At 50.7% G+C, this 17,021-nt stretch overlaps 1 protein-coding gene across 1 annotated transcript; it reads left to right on the top strand.

The window, feature by feature from the left end:
• The first annotated feature begins 1,000 nt into the window (after positions 1 to 1,000).
• On the top strand, positions 1,001 to 10,453 carry LOC119966660 (protein rapunzel-like). The gene is made up of 3 exons (XM_038798718.1): positions 1,001 to 1,102; positions 2,374 to 2,429; positions 8,317 to 10,453. The coding sequence occupies exon 3, from the start codon at positions 8,366 to 8,368 to the stop codon at positions 9,185 to 9,187; it is 822 nt and encodes a 273-aa protein (XP_038654646.1). The 5' UTR covers positions 1,001 to 1,102; positions 2,374 to 2,429; positions 8,317 to 8,365; the 3' UTR covers positions 9,188 to 10,453.
• The last annotated feature ends 6,568 nt before the right edge of the window (positions 10,454 to 17,021 follow it).

Here is a 17,021-nt window from a genome sequence, read left to right as displayed (position 1 = left end):
ACAGGGGATCTCTGGGAGTGGGTTAATATTTACAGGGAGTCTATGAGTGGGTTAATATTTACACGGAGTCTATCAATGTGTTAATATTTACCTTGGGTCTCTCGGAGTGTGTTAATAATTAGAGGGGGTCCCTGGGAGTGGGTTAATATTTACAGGGGGTCTCTGGGAGTGGGTTAATATTTACAGGGGGGTCTCTGAGTGTGGATTAATGTTTACAGCGGGTCCCTGGGAGTGGGTTAATATTTACAGGGGGTCTCTGGGAGTGGGTTAATAATATCAGGGGGTCTCTGGGAGTGGGTTAATAATAACAGGGGGTCTCTGGGAGTGGGTTAATAATAACAGGGGGTCTCTGGGAGTGGGTTAATATTTACAGGGGGTCTCTGGGAGTGGGTTAATAATTACAGGGGGTCTCTGGGAGTGGGTTAATGTTTACAAGGGGTCTCTGGGAGTGGGTTAATATTTACAGGGGGTATCTGGGAAGTGGGTTAATGTTTACAGGGGGTGTCTGGGAGTGGGTTAATATTTACAGGGGGTCTCTGGGGGTGGGTTAATGTTTACAGGGGTCTCTCGGGATGGCTTAATGTTTACAAGGGGTCTCTGGGGTGGGTTAATGTTTACAGGGGGTCTGTGGTGTGTGTTAATGTTTACAGGGGTCTCTGGGGATGGGTTAATTTTTACAAGGGGTCTCTGGGTGTGGGTCAATGTTTAAACGGTGTCTGGGGGGGGTGTCAGCCACAGCGTGGGGGGTGACACTGAGTTAAGGGACAGTCCTGGATAAACACATTGGTGAGTTTGTTCTTTCAGTTCCGGGGACGAGTGAAATGTGCTCGATCTGAGCCTCGGGCAGAGTGTGAAGATCCTGGTAAACATTGTCAGTGAGATCCGTGTTCTCTGTCTGATAGAATCCAATCAGCCCTGTTGCTCCTCCTGTTCCTGCAGCAAGGTGGGATCTTGCTGTGCCTTCCGTCTCTTTCTGGGGGAGGAGAGGCTATATAATGGAATCCCTCTGTGTGTGAGTGTTGCAGATTGCTGAGAGAGGGAGAGGTGAGAGCACCAAATATCTCCGGACAAGAGGCAGTGAGTGACCCTGGGGAGATTCACTGTGAGTATGAGAGAGAATTAACCTTGCCTCAAACTCAGCCCCTGAACTGAGCCACATCCCCTCCCTACCTCAGCCACCAGCCCTCCCTCCCTCCCTCAGACACCACACTCTCTCCCTCCCTGAGCCACCCTTCCTCTCCCTCCCTCAGCCACCCCTTTCGCCCCCTCTCTCCCTCTGTCACCCCTTCTTCTCTCTCCCAGTCAACACTGACCGTCTGCCCTTCACCACTGACCCTGTCTCACTGACCCTCTCATTAAACCTCTGTCCCGCACTCCCATCCCTCTCTCTCTGACCCTTCCTCACTATCCCTCACTCTCTGACCCTCTCTCAATCCCCCTCCCCCACTGACCCTCACTCTCTGCCCCTCTCTCTGAACGACACTTTCTGACCCTCTCAAAATGACCCTCAGTCTATGTCCTTCCCTCACTGACCCTCTCTCTCTGTCACTCCCACATTAACCCTCACTCTCTGTCACTCTCACACTGACCCTCACTCTCTCTCCCTCTCGCTGATCTTTACTCTCTGTCCCTCTCACTGACCCTCAATCGCTGTCCCTCTCATGCTGACCCTCACTCTCTCTCCCTCTCTCACTGACCCTCACACTCTGTCCCTCCACTGACCCTCACTCTCTGTCCCTGTCACTGACCCTCATTCTGTGTCCCTCTCTCATTGACCCTCACTATCTGTCCCTCTCACACTGACCCTCACTCTCCAACCCTCTCACACTGTCCCTCACTCTCTGTCCCTCTCACACTGACCCACACTCTCTGTCCCTCTCACACTGACCCTCAGTCTCTGTCCCTCTCACACTGACCCTCACTCTCTGTCCCTCTCACACTGTCCCTCACTCTCTGTCCCTCTCACACTGACCCGCACTCTCTGAGCCCTCTCACACTGACCCTCACTCTCTGTCCCTCTCACACTGACCCTCACTCTCTGTCCCTCTCACACTGCCCCTCACTCTCTGTCCCTCTCACACTGAGCCGCACTCTCTGTCCCTCTCTGTGACCCTCAGCCAGCATTCGGTACTGCTGTGAGAATACCAGTGCATGGGTCCTGCTGTTAAATAATATTTCTGATATAAAAACAAAATCCTGTGTGGGCGGCAAGACCGGACCGGCTGGAAAACGGGATCAGTGAGTCTGACAGCATCTGTGGAGAGAGAAATAGAGAGAAATAAATTAACGTTTGCAGTTTCGATAACTATTGACAACTGATTCCCTGCTGATTGCCCAACACTCGCTGTTTTTATTTATTTGTTTTAATTTCAGGAGAGGTGGCAGAAGAGGATTCTGGGAGAAGTCAACTCAGTCACCTTGACCAGCGGGTAAGTGATTGGCTGGGACTGGGAGGCAGGATTTCTTTTCCTTTTTCTCTTTTACTCGTGGCATTGCAGTTGTTGTTGTAAGTTAACTTAAGTGAAATGAAGTGAAATGAAATGAAAATCACTTATTGTCACAAGTAGGTTTCAAATGAAGCTACTGTGAAAAGCCCCTAGTTGCCACTTTCCGGCGCCTGTTCAGGTTGGCTGATACAGGAATTGAACCGTACTGCTAGCCTACCTTGGTCTGCTTTCAAAGCCAGCAATTTAGACCTATGCTAAACCAACCCCTCAATTCACGGCAGGACATCCCAGACCCATGCCATGCTCCTCTTGTGCGTTGTGGGAATTCAGGGACCCTTCCGGTGTCCCTGACACCTTCACGTGCAGGAAGAGCTTGACGGCTCTGGAGCTACGGATGGACTCACTTTGGAGCATCCACGATGCTGAGGGAGTCGTGGAGAGCACGTTCAGTGAGTTAACACACCGCAGTTAAACATTCCTGAGGGAGATCGGGAATAGGTGAGCACCAGACAGAGCAAGAGAAGGAAGGCAGTGCACGGGTCCCCTGCGGTCATCTCCTTCCAAAACATATATACCCTTTTGTATACTGTTGTGGGTCATGGCGCACTAGGGGAAGGCAGCAGCAGTCAGGTTCATGGCACCATGGCTGGCTCTGCTGCACAGGAGGGCGGGAAGACGAATGGCAGGGCTATAGGGACTCAATGGTGAGGGGAATCGACAGGCCATTCTGCAGACATAACTGAGACACCAGAATAGTATGTTGCCTCCCGAGTCCAAGGGTCAAGGATGCTAAAGGGGAGGGTGAACAGCCAGCTGTCGTGGTACATATAGGCACCAACCATATCGGTAAAACATATGCTAAGGTCCCACATGCTGAATTTAGAGTTCAGGGTTAAACTAAAAATGGGACCTCAAAGGCAGTAATCTCAGGATTACAACCAGTGCCACATGCTAGTCAGAGTAGGAATGTCATAGGAGATACAATGAATATGTGGTTTGAGAGATGGTGCAAGAGGGAGCGATTCAAATTCCAGGGGCATTGGAACCGGTTCTGGGGGAAGTGGGGCCTGTACAAATCGGTCGGTCTGCACTTGGGCAGCACTGGAACCAATGTCCTCAGGGTAGGATTTAAACTAATGTGGCAGCGGGATTGGAACTGATGCAGGAAGGAAGTAAAACGGGGACAGAAACAAAAGGCAGTAAATGAAAAAGTGGAAGGCAGGGAAACCAAAGTCAAAAATCAAAATTGCCACAATGCAGAGTACAGATGCTGTGGAGAACTCAGTGAATGGGTCCAGTGAGGGTGAGAGAAATAAAACACAGGGAGAGTGAACAAAACATGACCAGTAAGGTGGGCTGAGAAAGCAGAGCAGAGGTCAAGGGAAGTCTAGATTGAACTGCATTCATTTCATTACAAGAGGACTTATGGGCAAGGCAGATCTTCTCAGGACATGGATAGGTACATGGAACTGGGATATCATAGCTATTACTGAAACATAGCTAAAGGAGGGGCAGGACTGGCAGCTCAATGTTCCGGGGTACTGATGTTATACGAAAGATAGAGCAGGAGATAGGAGAGGAGGGGGAGTTACGTTTTTGATTATGTTCAGTATCACGGCAGTACAGAGAGAGGGGATATATCCGAGGGTTCGCCCACTGAGTCTGTCTGGGTAGAACTGAAAAATAAGAAGGGCGAGGTCACTTTGATAGGACAGCCCCCATCAAACACTCCCAGGAAAGGTACATCACGGGGTTCGGTGCAGAGTAAAGCTCCCTCCACACAGCCCCATCAAACGCTCCCAGGACAGGCATAGCACGTGGTTAGGTACAGAGTAAAGGTGCCTCTGCACTGTCCCCATCAAACACTCCCAGGAAAGGTACATCACGGGGTTAGATACAGAGTAAAACTCCCTCTACACTGTCCCCATCAAACACTCCCAGGACAGGCATAGCACGTGGTTAGGTACAGAGTAAAGGTGCCTCTACACTGTCCCCATCAAACACTCCCAGGAAAGGTACATCACGGGGTTAGGTACAGAGTAAAGGTGCCTCTACACTGTCCCCATCAAGCACTCACAGGAAAGGTACATCACGGGGTGAGATACAGAGTAAAACTCCCTCTACACTGTCCCCATCAAACACTCCCAGGACAGGTACATCACGGTGTTACATCCAGAGTAAAACTCCCTTCACAGAGCCCCATCAAACACTCCCAGGACAGGTACATCACGGGGATAGATACAGAGGCAAACTCCATCCACACAGCCCCATCAAACACTCCCACGGCAGGTACATCACGGTGTTACATCCAGAGTAAAACTCCATTCACAGAGCCCCATCGAACACTCCCAGGACAGGTACAGCATGGGGTTAGGTACAGAGTAAAGCTCCGTCCACACAGCCCCCATCAAGTGCTCCCAGGACAGGTACAGCACGGGGTTAGGTACAGAGTAAAGCTCCCGCTACAGTGCCCCCATCAAACACTCCCAGGACAGGTACAGCACGGGGTTACATGCAGAGTAAAGGTGCTTCTCCACTGTCCCCATTAAACACGCTCAGGAAAGGTACAGCACGGGGTGAGATACAGGGTAAAACTCCCTCCACACGGTCCCCATTAAACACGCTCAGGACAGGTACAGCACGGGGGTAGATACAGAGTAAAGCTCACTCCACAGTGACCCCATCATACATTCGCAGGAGTGATACAGCACGGGGTTAGATGCAGAGTAAAGCTCCCTCTGCACTGTCCTCATCAAACACTCCCAGGACAGGTACAGCACGGGGTTAGATATAGAGTAAAGCTCCCCCTACACTGTCCCCATCAAACACCCCCAGGACAGTTACAGCACGGGGTTTGATCCAGAGTAAAGTTCCCTCTACACTGTCCCCATCAAACACTCCCAGGACAGGTACTGCACGGAGTTAGATACAGATTAAAGTTCCCTCTACACTGTCCCCAACAAACACTCCCAGGACAGGTGCAGCATGGAGTTAGATACAGAGTAAAGCTCCCTCTACACTGTCCCCATCAAACACTCCCAGGACATGACAGCACGGGGTTAGATACAGATTAAAGCTCCCTCTACACTGCCCCCAACAAACACTCCCAGGACAGGTGCAGCACGGAGTTCGATACAGGGTAAAGCTCCCTCGACATTGTCCCCATCAAACGCTCCCAGGACAGGACAGCACGGGGTTAGATACAGAGTAAAGCTCCCTCCACACTGTTCCCATTAAACACACCCAGGACAGGCACAGCATGCATTAGATACAGAGTAAAGCTCCCTCCTCACTGACCCCATCAAACACTCCCAGGATTGATACAGTACAGGGTTAGATACAGAGTAAAGCTCCCTCTACACTGTCCTCCGCAAACACTCCCAAGAGTGATACAGCACGGAGTTAGATACAGAGTAAAACTCACTCGACACTGTCCTCATCAAACACTCTCAGGACAGTAGAGTTTGGACTTAGATACAAAGTAAAGCTCCCTCTACACTCTCCTCCACACATTCCCAGGACAGGTACAGCACAGGGTTAGATACATAGTAAAGCTCCCTCCACACTGACCCCATCAAACACTCCCTGGAGAGGTACAGCATGGGGTTAGGTACAGAGTAAAGCTCCGTCCACACAGCCCCCAACAAGTGCTCCCAGGACAGGTACAGCACGGGGTTAGGTACAGAGTAAAGCTCCCGCTACAGTGCCCCCATCAAACACTCCCAGGACAGGTACAGCACGGGGTTACATGCAGAGTAAAGGTGCTTCTCCACTGTCCCCATTAAACACGCTCAGGAAAGGTACAGCACGGGGTGAGATACAGTGTAAAACCCCCTCCACACGGTCCCCATTAAACACGCTCAGGACAGGTACAGCACGGGGGTAGATACAGAGTAAAGCTCACTCCACAGTGACCCCATCATACATTCGCAGGAGTGATACAGCACGGGGTTAGATGCAGAGTAAAGCTCCCTCTGCACTGTCCTCATCAAACACTCCCAGGACAGGTACAGCACGGGGTTAGATATAGAGTAAAGCTCCCCCTACACTGTTCCCATCAAACACCCCCAGGATAGTTACAGCACGGGGTTTGATCCAGAGTAAAGTTCCCTCTACACTGTCCCCATCAAACACTCCCAGGACAGCTACTGCACGGAGTTAGATACAGATTAAAGTTCCCTCTACACTGTCCCCAACAAACACTCCCAGGACAGGTGCAGCATGGAGTTAGATACAGAGTAAAGCTCCCTCTACACTGTCCCCATCAAACACTCCCAGGACATGACAGCACGGGGTTAGATACAGATTAAAGCTCCCTCTACACTGCCCCCAACAAACACTCCCAGGAAAGGTGCAGCACGGAGTTCGATACAGGGTAAAGCTCCCTCCACACTGTTCCCATTAAACACACCCAGGACAGGCACAGCATGCATTAGATACAGAGTAAAGCTCCCTCCTCACTGACCCCATCAAACACTCCCAGGATTGATACAGTACAGGGTTAGATACAGAGTAAAACTCACTCGACACTGTCCTCATCAAACACTCTCAGGACAGTATAGTTTGGACTTAGATACAAAGTAAAGTTCCCTCTACACTCTCCTCCACACATTCCCAGGACAGGTACAGCACAGGGTTAGATACATAGTAAAGCTCCCTCCACACTGACCCCATCAAACACTCCCTGGAGAGGTACAGCACGGGGTTAGATACAGAGTAAAGCTCCTTCCACACTGACACCATCAAACACTCCCAGGACAGGCACAGCACAGGGTTAGATACAGAGTAAATCTCTCTCTCCACAGTTGAAAGCCAAGATCGGCTGTGGTGTGATTGAATCATGGCTCATGTTGTCTAACCCTGCTCCTGTTCCTTGCGTTGTTGTTAAAGAGTTTGCAGTTAACACGTCTCTGCCTGTTTGCTGCTGGGAACCTGCTCTGTGTAAGCTTTTTGTAGACGCACAGGGGAATTTGTGTCCAGATTGAAATGAAATGAAAATCGCTTATTGTCACGAGTAGGCTTCAATGAAGTTACTGTGAAAAGCCCCTAGTCGCCACATCCCGGCGCCTGTTCGGGAAGGCTGTTACGGGAATCGATCCGTGCCGCTGGCCTGCTTGGTCTGCTTTCAAAGCCAGCGATTTAGCCCTGTGCTAAACAGCCCCAGAGAGAGGGATGTGGACTGAGCAAAGAACTATGCCCCCACCTCACATCTCCCCACCCTGCCGGCCTCTACACCACCCCCCACCCTGCCGGCCTCTACCCCACCCCCAACCCACCACCCTGCCGGCCTCTACCCCACCCCCAACCCACCACCCTCCCAGTATCTACCCCACACCCAACTCCCCAGCCTGCCGGCATCTAACCCCCTACCCCACAACCATCCCCCCACACTGCCGGTCCCTACCCCACCCCCTAACCCTACCCTGCCGGCCTCTACCCCACCCCCAAACCCCCCACCCTGCCAGTATCTAACCCACCCCCGACCCCCCACTCTGCCGGCCTCTACCCCACCCCCATCCCCCACCCGGCCGGCCTCTACCCCACCCCCATCCCCCACCCTGCCGGCTTCTACCCCACCCCCAACCCCCCCACCCTGCCGGCCTCTTCCCCACCCCCCCCACACTGCCAGTATCTACCCCACCCCCTACCCCCCCACCCTGCCGGCCTCTACCCCACCCTGCCGCCCTCTATCCCCCTACCCCACCCCCAAACCCCCACACTGCCGGCATCTACCCCACCCCCAACCCCCCACCCTGCCGGCTTCTACCCCACCCTGCCGCCCTCTACCCCCCTACCCCACACCCCATCCACCCACCCCGCCCCAGTGAATGACAGAGTCACATAAAAACTATTCTAACTTTCTTTTCAGGAACAACAGGAGGAAGTGACCATCCAAACAGGAGACTCTGATCCTCAGAATGGATGAAAATACAATGGAACTGACACAAGCCGCCACTGCGGTGGTGCAAGCATGTGTTGATGTGAGAAATGCCATGTCAGCCGTTGAGAGTTTCGCTAAGCTAGCCGCTTCAGCCGGAGTAGTGGGGGCTGTTATTGGGGTAGCTGCATCTGTCCTTAAACTTTGTCTGGGAGATGTGGATAGTGCGGAGTTGACATACATGAAGGAGCAATTCCAGATAGTCAGGGACCAGCTGGATGGCATTTCAGATCAGATTCGCGAAGTGCTTAGTGCAATTGAGCACAGTACATCCGGTAATCAGTATTTCCCCATTGAAGAGAATCTGAAAAATCAGTTCAGGAATTTCATGGAACTCCTGGATGCAGCACCAAAGTACCGGGAGAGTGAGAAACAATCGTTTCTCACACACTTCACTGCGACTAATGGTGACCAGAACCTTTACACTCTCTATGATGCTGTGATGGGACATTCTGCCATCTTTGGCACACCCATCCTGGAAACCGCCATAAAATATGATCAGAGAAATCGACGCCTCATGGAAAAGCTCTGCGCCCGACTGAAGGAGCTTTTCTGTATTGGCCTGATTGCCACACTGGGTCACGCTGCCCTGACTGGAATTGACACTGAGACGTTAAAGAAAAAATGGGATGAGAGATTGAGTAAACTTGACAGTAAAATGAAATCCATGATAGATCGATGCATAAATGAGTTTGCAGAGCAGGCAAAGACAGAAGTTGAAAAAATGGTAAAAGATAAAGGGAAGAGAAAGTCACGAGGAGTGTGCAAATTATATAAGAGATCATTTGGGGAAGAAATATGACTGGGTTTTCTGGTCTGTGCGGGTCTATGACCCTGTCGTTGGGTTCGATAATCACACTGTCAAAGGTCCGAAGTGGTTTAACTTTTTCAGACTCAATGGTGTGAATATTGTTGTCTCCTATGCCACTGATCCAAAGCCTTTTAAGGACGAAAAGGTCAAGCAGTTTATGGTGGGGAAAGGTGACTGGGATAATGCAAGAACTGTTTGTGATTCTGTGTACGATAATTTCCCGGGGCGTCTTGTACACACAGTGAGGCGATACAAGGGGCTGTGGGGAGCCTGGACCTTTCCCAAAGATTGTCATTTCTGGCAAACCTATGCAGGAGTGACCCTGTGTGTCCATTCCACATAAATCTCCCCATGAGTTTCTCAGTTACTCTGCCCCTGAATCCATGCTGCTGTTCCCAGGGGAAGTGTGTCTGTGATATTTGGACACAATACGTTTTGGCATCGCTATCTATTCTACTACTAACACATTAATCCTGACAATTATTGTGATTCTGAAAATGATCCTAACCTTTACTGAGAGCTAAGCAACTAATTCCATCCAATCAGAAATCCGGTCAGTCTTGTCCATTCAAAGTCACTGTCAGGGTGTGTGAGGGTCAGTGGGTGGGTCCATATTGAGGGGCCAGCTTGAGTTGAGGAGACAAAGGAGATTCGATATGTGAGGGCCGGTCTGGGATCATATGGAATAAACGGTGTGGCGGAGGCCAGTGCACAGAGCCCACATGAAGCAGCTCAACAGAGAGCAAAGGGGCAGACTGGTTCATTATTATCAGTCACAGATATATGTGTCTGAGTGCGTATGTTCAGCTCATCGTGAACCACATCCAGCTTTCATTTCATGGAAACATCAGTCAGTGAGGAGGATTCTAAACAACAGAATTCACAAGGCCCATCCTCCTGTCACTACCCAACGACAAAGCACCATTGGAAATCTCCACACTATTACAGTTCACTGTCAATGTACAGTCTGCACACTGACTCATGTAGAATATACTGTGTAACAGTTGTGTAAGCAATGGACATGGATTGCAAAGCTCTGTAATCAATGATGGTACAATTAATTTTTATTGAATACATCTGTAATTATCTGATTTCTGCCACTTGCTCAGTTTGTAACTTTGAAGTTGCGTCTGTAAATTGGACATGCATGATCTTCCAGTCCAATATCTTCAACTCTTTCAAGTTTAATTTCTATAATTTCTGAGGTTTGTTTAAAATGCTTGGGACTGCTGAAATAAAATTGGTTCATACCGTTCACTGCAGTGTGCTGAACAAACTCAATCATTCAATAGGCGATCACTCTCTGTGGAATTAATATTAAACTCCATTCTGAAGATTTCTTTGTCACGTCAGTCACACACAGAGTGAACATAGAACATAGAACGATACAGCGCAGAACAGGCCCTTCGGCCCACGATGTTGCACCGACATGGGAAGTCAAAAACTAAAGGCCATCTAACCAACACTATGCCATTATCATCCATATGCTTATCCAATGAACTTTTAAATGCCCTCAATGTTGGCGAGTTCACTACTGTTGCAGGTAGGGCATTCCACGGCCTCACCACTCTTTGCTTAAAAAACCTACCTCTGACCTCTGTCCTATATCAATCACCCCTCAATTTAAGGCTATGTGCCCTCGTGCTAGCCACCTCCATCCGAGGGAGAAGGCTCTCACTGTCCACCATATCTAACCCTCTGATCATTTTGTATGCCTCTATTAAGTCACCTCTTACCCTTCTTCTCTCTAACGAAAACAACCTCAAGTCCATCAGCCTTTCCTCATAAGATTTTCCATCCATACCAGGCAACATCCTGGTAAATCTCCTCTGCACCCGTTCCAAAGCTTCCACATCCTTCCTATAATGAGACGACCAGAATTGTATGCAATACTCCAAATGCGGCCGTACCAGAGTTTTGTACAGCTGCAACATGACCTCATGGCTCCGGAACTCAATCCCTCTACCAATAAAGGCCAACACACCATAGGCCTTCTTCACAACCCTATCAACCTGGGTGGCAACTTTCAGGGATCTATGTACATGGACACCGAGATCCCTATGCTCATCCACACTACCAAGAATTTTACCATTAGCCAAATATTCCGCATTCCTGTTATTCTTTCCAAAGTGAATCACCTCACACTTCTCCACATTAAACTCCATTTGCCACCTCTCAGCCCAGCTCTGCAGCCTATCTATGTCCCTCTGTAACCTGCAACATCCTTCCGCCCTGTCTACAACTCCACCGACTTTAGTGTCGTCTGCAAATTTACTCACCCATCCTTCTGCCCCCTCCTCTAGGTCATTTATCAAAATGACAAATAGCAACGGCCCCAGAACAGATCCTTGTGGTACGCCACTCGTAACTGAACTCCATTCTGAACATTTCCCATCAACCATCACCCTCTGTCTTCTTTCAACTAGCCAATTTTTGATCCATATCTCTAAATCACCCCTGGTTCAGTTTCTGAGGGAAACATGGCCTGGCTCTCAATTGGCCGATGTGGAATTTCCATTTCCTGATGGCTCATTGAGATTCACAGATAAGTTAATGGCGAGATGCTCCTAGTTATTCTTTAATAAGATGTGGACATCAGTCCCATGGCCAACGTTTATATCCCAACACTAATTGCCCTGGAGAAATTGGTGAGATGACTTCCTGAACTGTTGCAGACATTGTGCTGACACTCACATCCCATAATACAACAAATAAAAAGCAACGGCGTGGCTCTCTGGACTGGGTCAGAGAGGAAGGGCGGAATTCTCCAACCCCCCGGGAGTTCGAGAATCGCCCGGAGCCGGCGTCAATCACGCCCCCACCGTGTCCCGAATTCTCCGTCCGCCGGGATCCGGCGGGAATCGCGCTGCACCCGTTGGCGGGCCCCCCACGGCGATTGTCCGGCCCGCGATGGGCAGAAGTCCCGCGGCAGACAGGCCTCTCCCGCCGGCGTGGTTTAAACCACCGACCTGACCGGCGAGAGTAGGCGGCGCGGGGCGGGCTGCGGAGTCCTGAGGGGGGGGCGATCTGACCCCGGGGGTTGCCCCCACAGTGGCCTGGCCTGCGATCGGGCCCACCGTGGGGGCACTCTTTTTCTTCCACCGCCGCAACGGCCTCCACCATGGCGGAGGCGGAAGAGACCCCCTCCCCTGCGCATGCGCTGGAATCACATCAGCAGCCACTGATGCTCCGGTGCATGAACAGACATACGCCGGCCGGTGAAGTCCTTTCGGCCCTGGCTGGCGGCGCGCCAAAGGCCGTTCACGCCAGCCAGCGGAGCGTCAACCACTCCAGTGCAGGCCTAGCTCCTCAATGTGAGGGCTTGGCCCCTAAAGGTGCGGAGACTGCTGCACCTTTGGGGCAGCCCAACGCCGGAGTGGTTCACACCACTCCGACACGCCAGTTCCCTGTCCCTCCGGGTAGGGGAGAATCCCGGCTGAGTTCAGAGACAACCACATTGCTGTGGGTTTGGAGTCACGTGTAAGTTAGTCCCAGGATGGTGTCACGGACAGGGGAGAGCGGCAAACAGAACATCTTTCTTTTTCCTCTCTCTCTCACGGTAAAGGAAGATAGATTTATTTACACATATTTACAATACTCCGCCAAATGCAGAAACTCACTCAGATCGCAATTCAGCTGGGACGACTTGTCTTCCCAGAATTTTGACCATTGCTCATAATGAGCCCAGGTGGTTGACCTCTGACCCTTCCTGGGAAGCTCAAACTCGACGGGTCCCACTGTTTCCCCATGGTCCTCGTGGGGGTGATGACACCCCATCCACAGTTACCCTCCCCCAAGTCCCCCGCCAGCCACAATGGAGGGGTCTCCTGTGCCACTTCGTCCACGGCTCTGTGCCCGCCGGTCCTGGCTCTGGGTCCAGACTGGTTGCGCCATTTGAAACTTGATTGGCAGAGGGTATGCAGTATGAAGCCGCACTGTCCCGAGGGGCCCTGGCCAAACTACCCGGGGACTTCACAGACAGACTGGGGACAATCAAAGGGGCCGTGGCCCAAATCAACATTGACCTGCAGGCACAGCCTCGTTGTTTCCAAACCTGCCCACTCCCTTACGCATTACAGCCAAATGTTGATGCCGAATTGGACCCACTCCAACATTTAGGGATCACCTGCCCCATACAATTCACTGATTGGGCGACCCTGGTCGTGCCAGTACTCAAACCAGATGGTTCTGTGTGTTGATGGGGACTATAAGATGATGGTGAACCGCATTTCGGTTTGGACCGATACCTGGTCCCACATCGGGGACCTCTGTGCAAAGCGGAGGACCAACATCCACATACCTGGCCAAGAATCAGGCATATCTGCAGTTAATACTGGACACAGACTGTAAGTTGTAGCAAACTCAACAAAGGACCAAAAATGAACTGGACACATCGCAAAAGTACATTCCATTGTAAAGGGACAGATCGCTGTACAAAGCATGGGCGCAATTTTCCCATCGGGAGACTAATTCCGGATGCCGAAGTGAAATCCGGAGTGATTCACTCCGTCGTCGGAGGCTGCTCCCACCTCCCTATTCTCCCTCCTCCGGGCGGTGCATCATTTACGCGTGGCGGGTCTTGGTGCCGCATAAAAACGGTGCAGTGTAAATGAAGTCACCCGCGCATGCGCAGTTGCCATTCTCCCCGCGCCCACCCCGCAAGAAGATGTCGGATGGATCTTGCGGGGCGGCGGAGGAAATGAGGTACTTCTTCAGAGAGGCTGGTCCGCCGATCGGTGGGCACCAATCGCAGGCCAGACCCCTTTTGAGGCCCCCCCTGGTGCAGGAAACCCCATCCTCACAACAGGCCGCCCCTCCCCCCCCCCCTCCCCCAGCGTTCCTGCACTGTTTCTCGCCGTGTTGGGAAGGCCGCTCAGCCCATCCGGGCCAGAGATTTGCCGCTCGCCCGTTACATACGGTGAGCAGCGATTCCCCCAGTGGCCAGCCGTGATTCGCGCCGCGCCGGTTTGGGGGGAGTGGGAGAATCACGTGCGGGTGCCGGGCCGGCATGTCGGGACTCGCGAGGCGCCCCAGCGATTCTCCCACCCGACGTGGGGAGGGAGAATACCGCCCCATGTCTGCTGGCAGACAACTGATTATGCATTTTTCAAGACAAGCAGGCCATGAATCATGAAACAGCCCAATCTCATTCAAAGACGGGCAGTTGAAATGCAAATCGCTTGCTGCCCTGGCCAGACGGAACCAACATACCTTAATGGGATAACAATTAAAGTTGTCTCCAGGGACCATTGTCAGGAGACCAGCAGAAACCAGAGACATTGCCAGCTTTTTTCAGGGCACTGATTAAAATCAAATTACATTATGACACCTTTTGGTTGGGGAACTTAATCTCTTCCATCCTGTCAACAATCAGAAAGGCTTCCTTTCTCCTGGAACTCATATGTGGGAGGGTCAGTATTTGACCCATTCAGGGTTTTGCCCTTAAAATGACAAGTCTGAGGAACTGTTTTGAGAGACTCTGCCCCCCCTGCACCCCCCCCCCCCCCCCCTGCCTGGCTGAAAACCGACCACCAGAACCGGAGGAACAACAGCCACAAGGAGCGGCCAGCTTGGAAGGAGATCTAAATCTGTGCTGACGTTTTTTTCACTATCCTGTCCCTGGAGAGGTGAGAATATTCCTCCAGCTCACAGAAAACTCCCAATCAGTATAGATTGTTGTGGTTTGGGGTGGGTGAGTGAATATATCTGTGTATCTGTGTTTGCGGGCGCTAAAGTAAATCTGTGTAAACTGTAAGAGTTTTCAATGCCGTTTAGTCTCTTGGTTTACACACAGTATTTGATAATCGGTGTTTGTGTGTGTGGGTTAATCTGAGTTGCAGAAGATTTAATTTCTCTTGATAAATCAATGATTTGAAAACTCCCATTATTGTGCTATCACCTGCCTTTCACTGTCCGCTCTGGTCAAGTCACAATAAATTGTCAGGGCATCATCCCGTAGTCAAGGACCAGAGAAGGGAATCTGAGCGCTTCGAACAGGCTCATTCAAGAGAGGCTACTGGCCAGGAATAAACAGTGGTCCCTCTTTCTCTCTCTCTTGTGAAGTTGTCCCAGTGAGGCCCTTCCGGGTGACATTTGACCATCACAGGAGAGAGACTCACACAGGCAGTAGGTGGCAGTCAGGGTAACTGGTGTGGCATAAGGACAAGCTCACTGGTTAGGTATAAACAGTCAGACTTGTCCCCTCTCCCTTCTGAAGCTGTCCCAGTGCGACACTTCCGGGTTGTGGTTTCAACCCCTGTAGGAGAGAGACACCCTCAGTTATCTGTGACCCCCCCAATACCGGCCTGTTGTGGTGGAAAGGAAACCTTTCTCATTACAAGGCTCCCGCCGGTTGATCGCCGTGAACACCCACAGGAGTTTACACAAATATACCCGGTTGCCGTTTGGCGTCCAGTGTGTGATGGAGAAGATCCTGCGGGGGGTTACCCAGGGTGGCTGTCTACTTGGACGATGTCCTCTTCACCAGGCCTCCGACCAGGAACATCTGGTGACACTGACCGAGATTCTCCGGCCTTTTGAGCAGGTTGGCGACAGCCTCCAGTGGGAAGAATGTGTTTTTCATGCCTCCGACGTCACTTAATCGGGGCAACAAGTGATCCAGACGGTTTGTATCCTGTGGAGGACAAGGTGTGGGTGATGGCTGGTCTGCACTGTGAGTGCTGGTTGGCTGAGTGAGAGGGCGTTCGGAGTTGGGTGGAGGACAAGGTGTGGGTGATGGCTGGTCTGCACTGTGAGTGCTGGTTGGCTGAGTGAGAGGGCGTTCGGAGTTGGGTGGAGGGTAAGGTGTGGGTGATGGCTGGTCTGCAATGTGAGTGCTGGTTGGCTGAGTGAGAGGGCGTTCGGAGTTGGGTGGAGGATAAGGTGTGGGTGATGGCTGGTCTGCACTGTGAGTGCTGGTTGGCTGAGTGGAGAAGCCAGGTATTTCTCTTAGGATTTGAATTTAATTCAATTCAGGGTTACCAGTCGTTCTTGTGCATTGCTGAAACTCAGTAGAAATTCAAGTTAAAAACTTGTCAGGTGCAAATAAGAATTGTTTTATTTGGAGTTCATTGGTTACAATTTGGAAATCATAAAAAAGGCATTTTTTAGACAATTTGATTTTTTCAAAGAATCACAGGAATTATCTTCTGAGACAACAGCTTGAACACAACTTTAAAAGTCAAAGTCTGACGTCAAAGTCTGAAAATGTAATATGAATACAGAACTCTTTTCTAACTCTCTTCCTTTTCATTCCTTTCCTTTTCTGTCTAACCCATCCTATCTTTCTCTCAACTCTTCCTTTCTATCTCTCTCAACTCTTCCTTTCTATCTCTCTCAACTCTTTCTTTCTATCTCTCAAAATGGTGGCCAAATCGTCCATGGATATACTATTTCATATAGTCAGTATAGATGATAGCATTTTTATCTCTTGCCACATGACATGCTTCTGTTAGTACCTTTAATTCGGCCTGCTGAGCTGATGTAGCTGGGGCAAACTTCCTTCAGCTAATACTTCATATTTAGACAGTCTTTCTTTCAAAGTTCAATTCATACGTTTCATTTGACCTGATGATTTTGGATGATAAGGACAGTGTAAATTCCAGTTAATGTTTAGTAGTTTACAGACTTCCCTACACACACTGGAATGTCCATAATGAGAATAATCCTATTCTCCTGTGTAGCTGGATTCATTGAACATAGAACATAGAACAGTACAGCACAGAACAGGCCCTTCAGCCCTCGATGTTGTGGCGAGCAATGATCACCCTACTCAAACCCACGTATCCACCCTATACCCGTCACCCAACAACCCCCCCCCCCCTAA

Source organism: Scyliorhinus canicula, chromosome 5 (genome assembly GCF_902713615.1).
Source record: "Scyliorhinus canicula chromosome 5, sScyCan1.1, whole genome shotgun sequence".
Taxonomy (NCBI): Eukaryota; Metazoa; Chordata; class Chondrichthyes; order Carcharhiniformes; family Scyliorhinidae; genus Scyliorhinus; species Scyliorhinus canicula.
The sequence above is the reverse complement of the archived record's forward strand: the minus strand, read 5'-3'. Positions and strand labels throughout refer to the sequence as shown.

Excerpts from the sequence above, each read along its gene's own strand:
- LOC119966660 (XM_038798718.1), top strand. The coding sequence starts at position 8,366 with ATGGATGAAAATACAATGGAACTGACACAAGCCGCCACTGCGGTGGTG.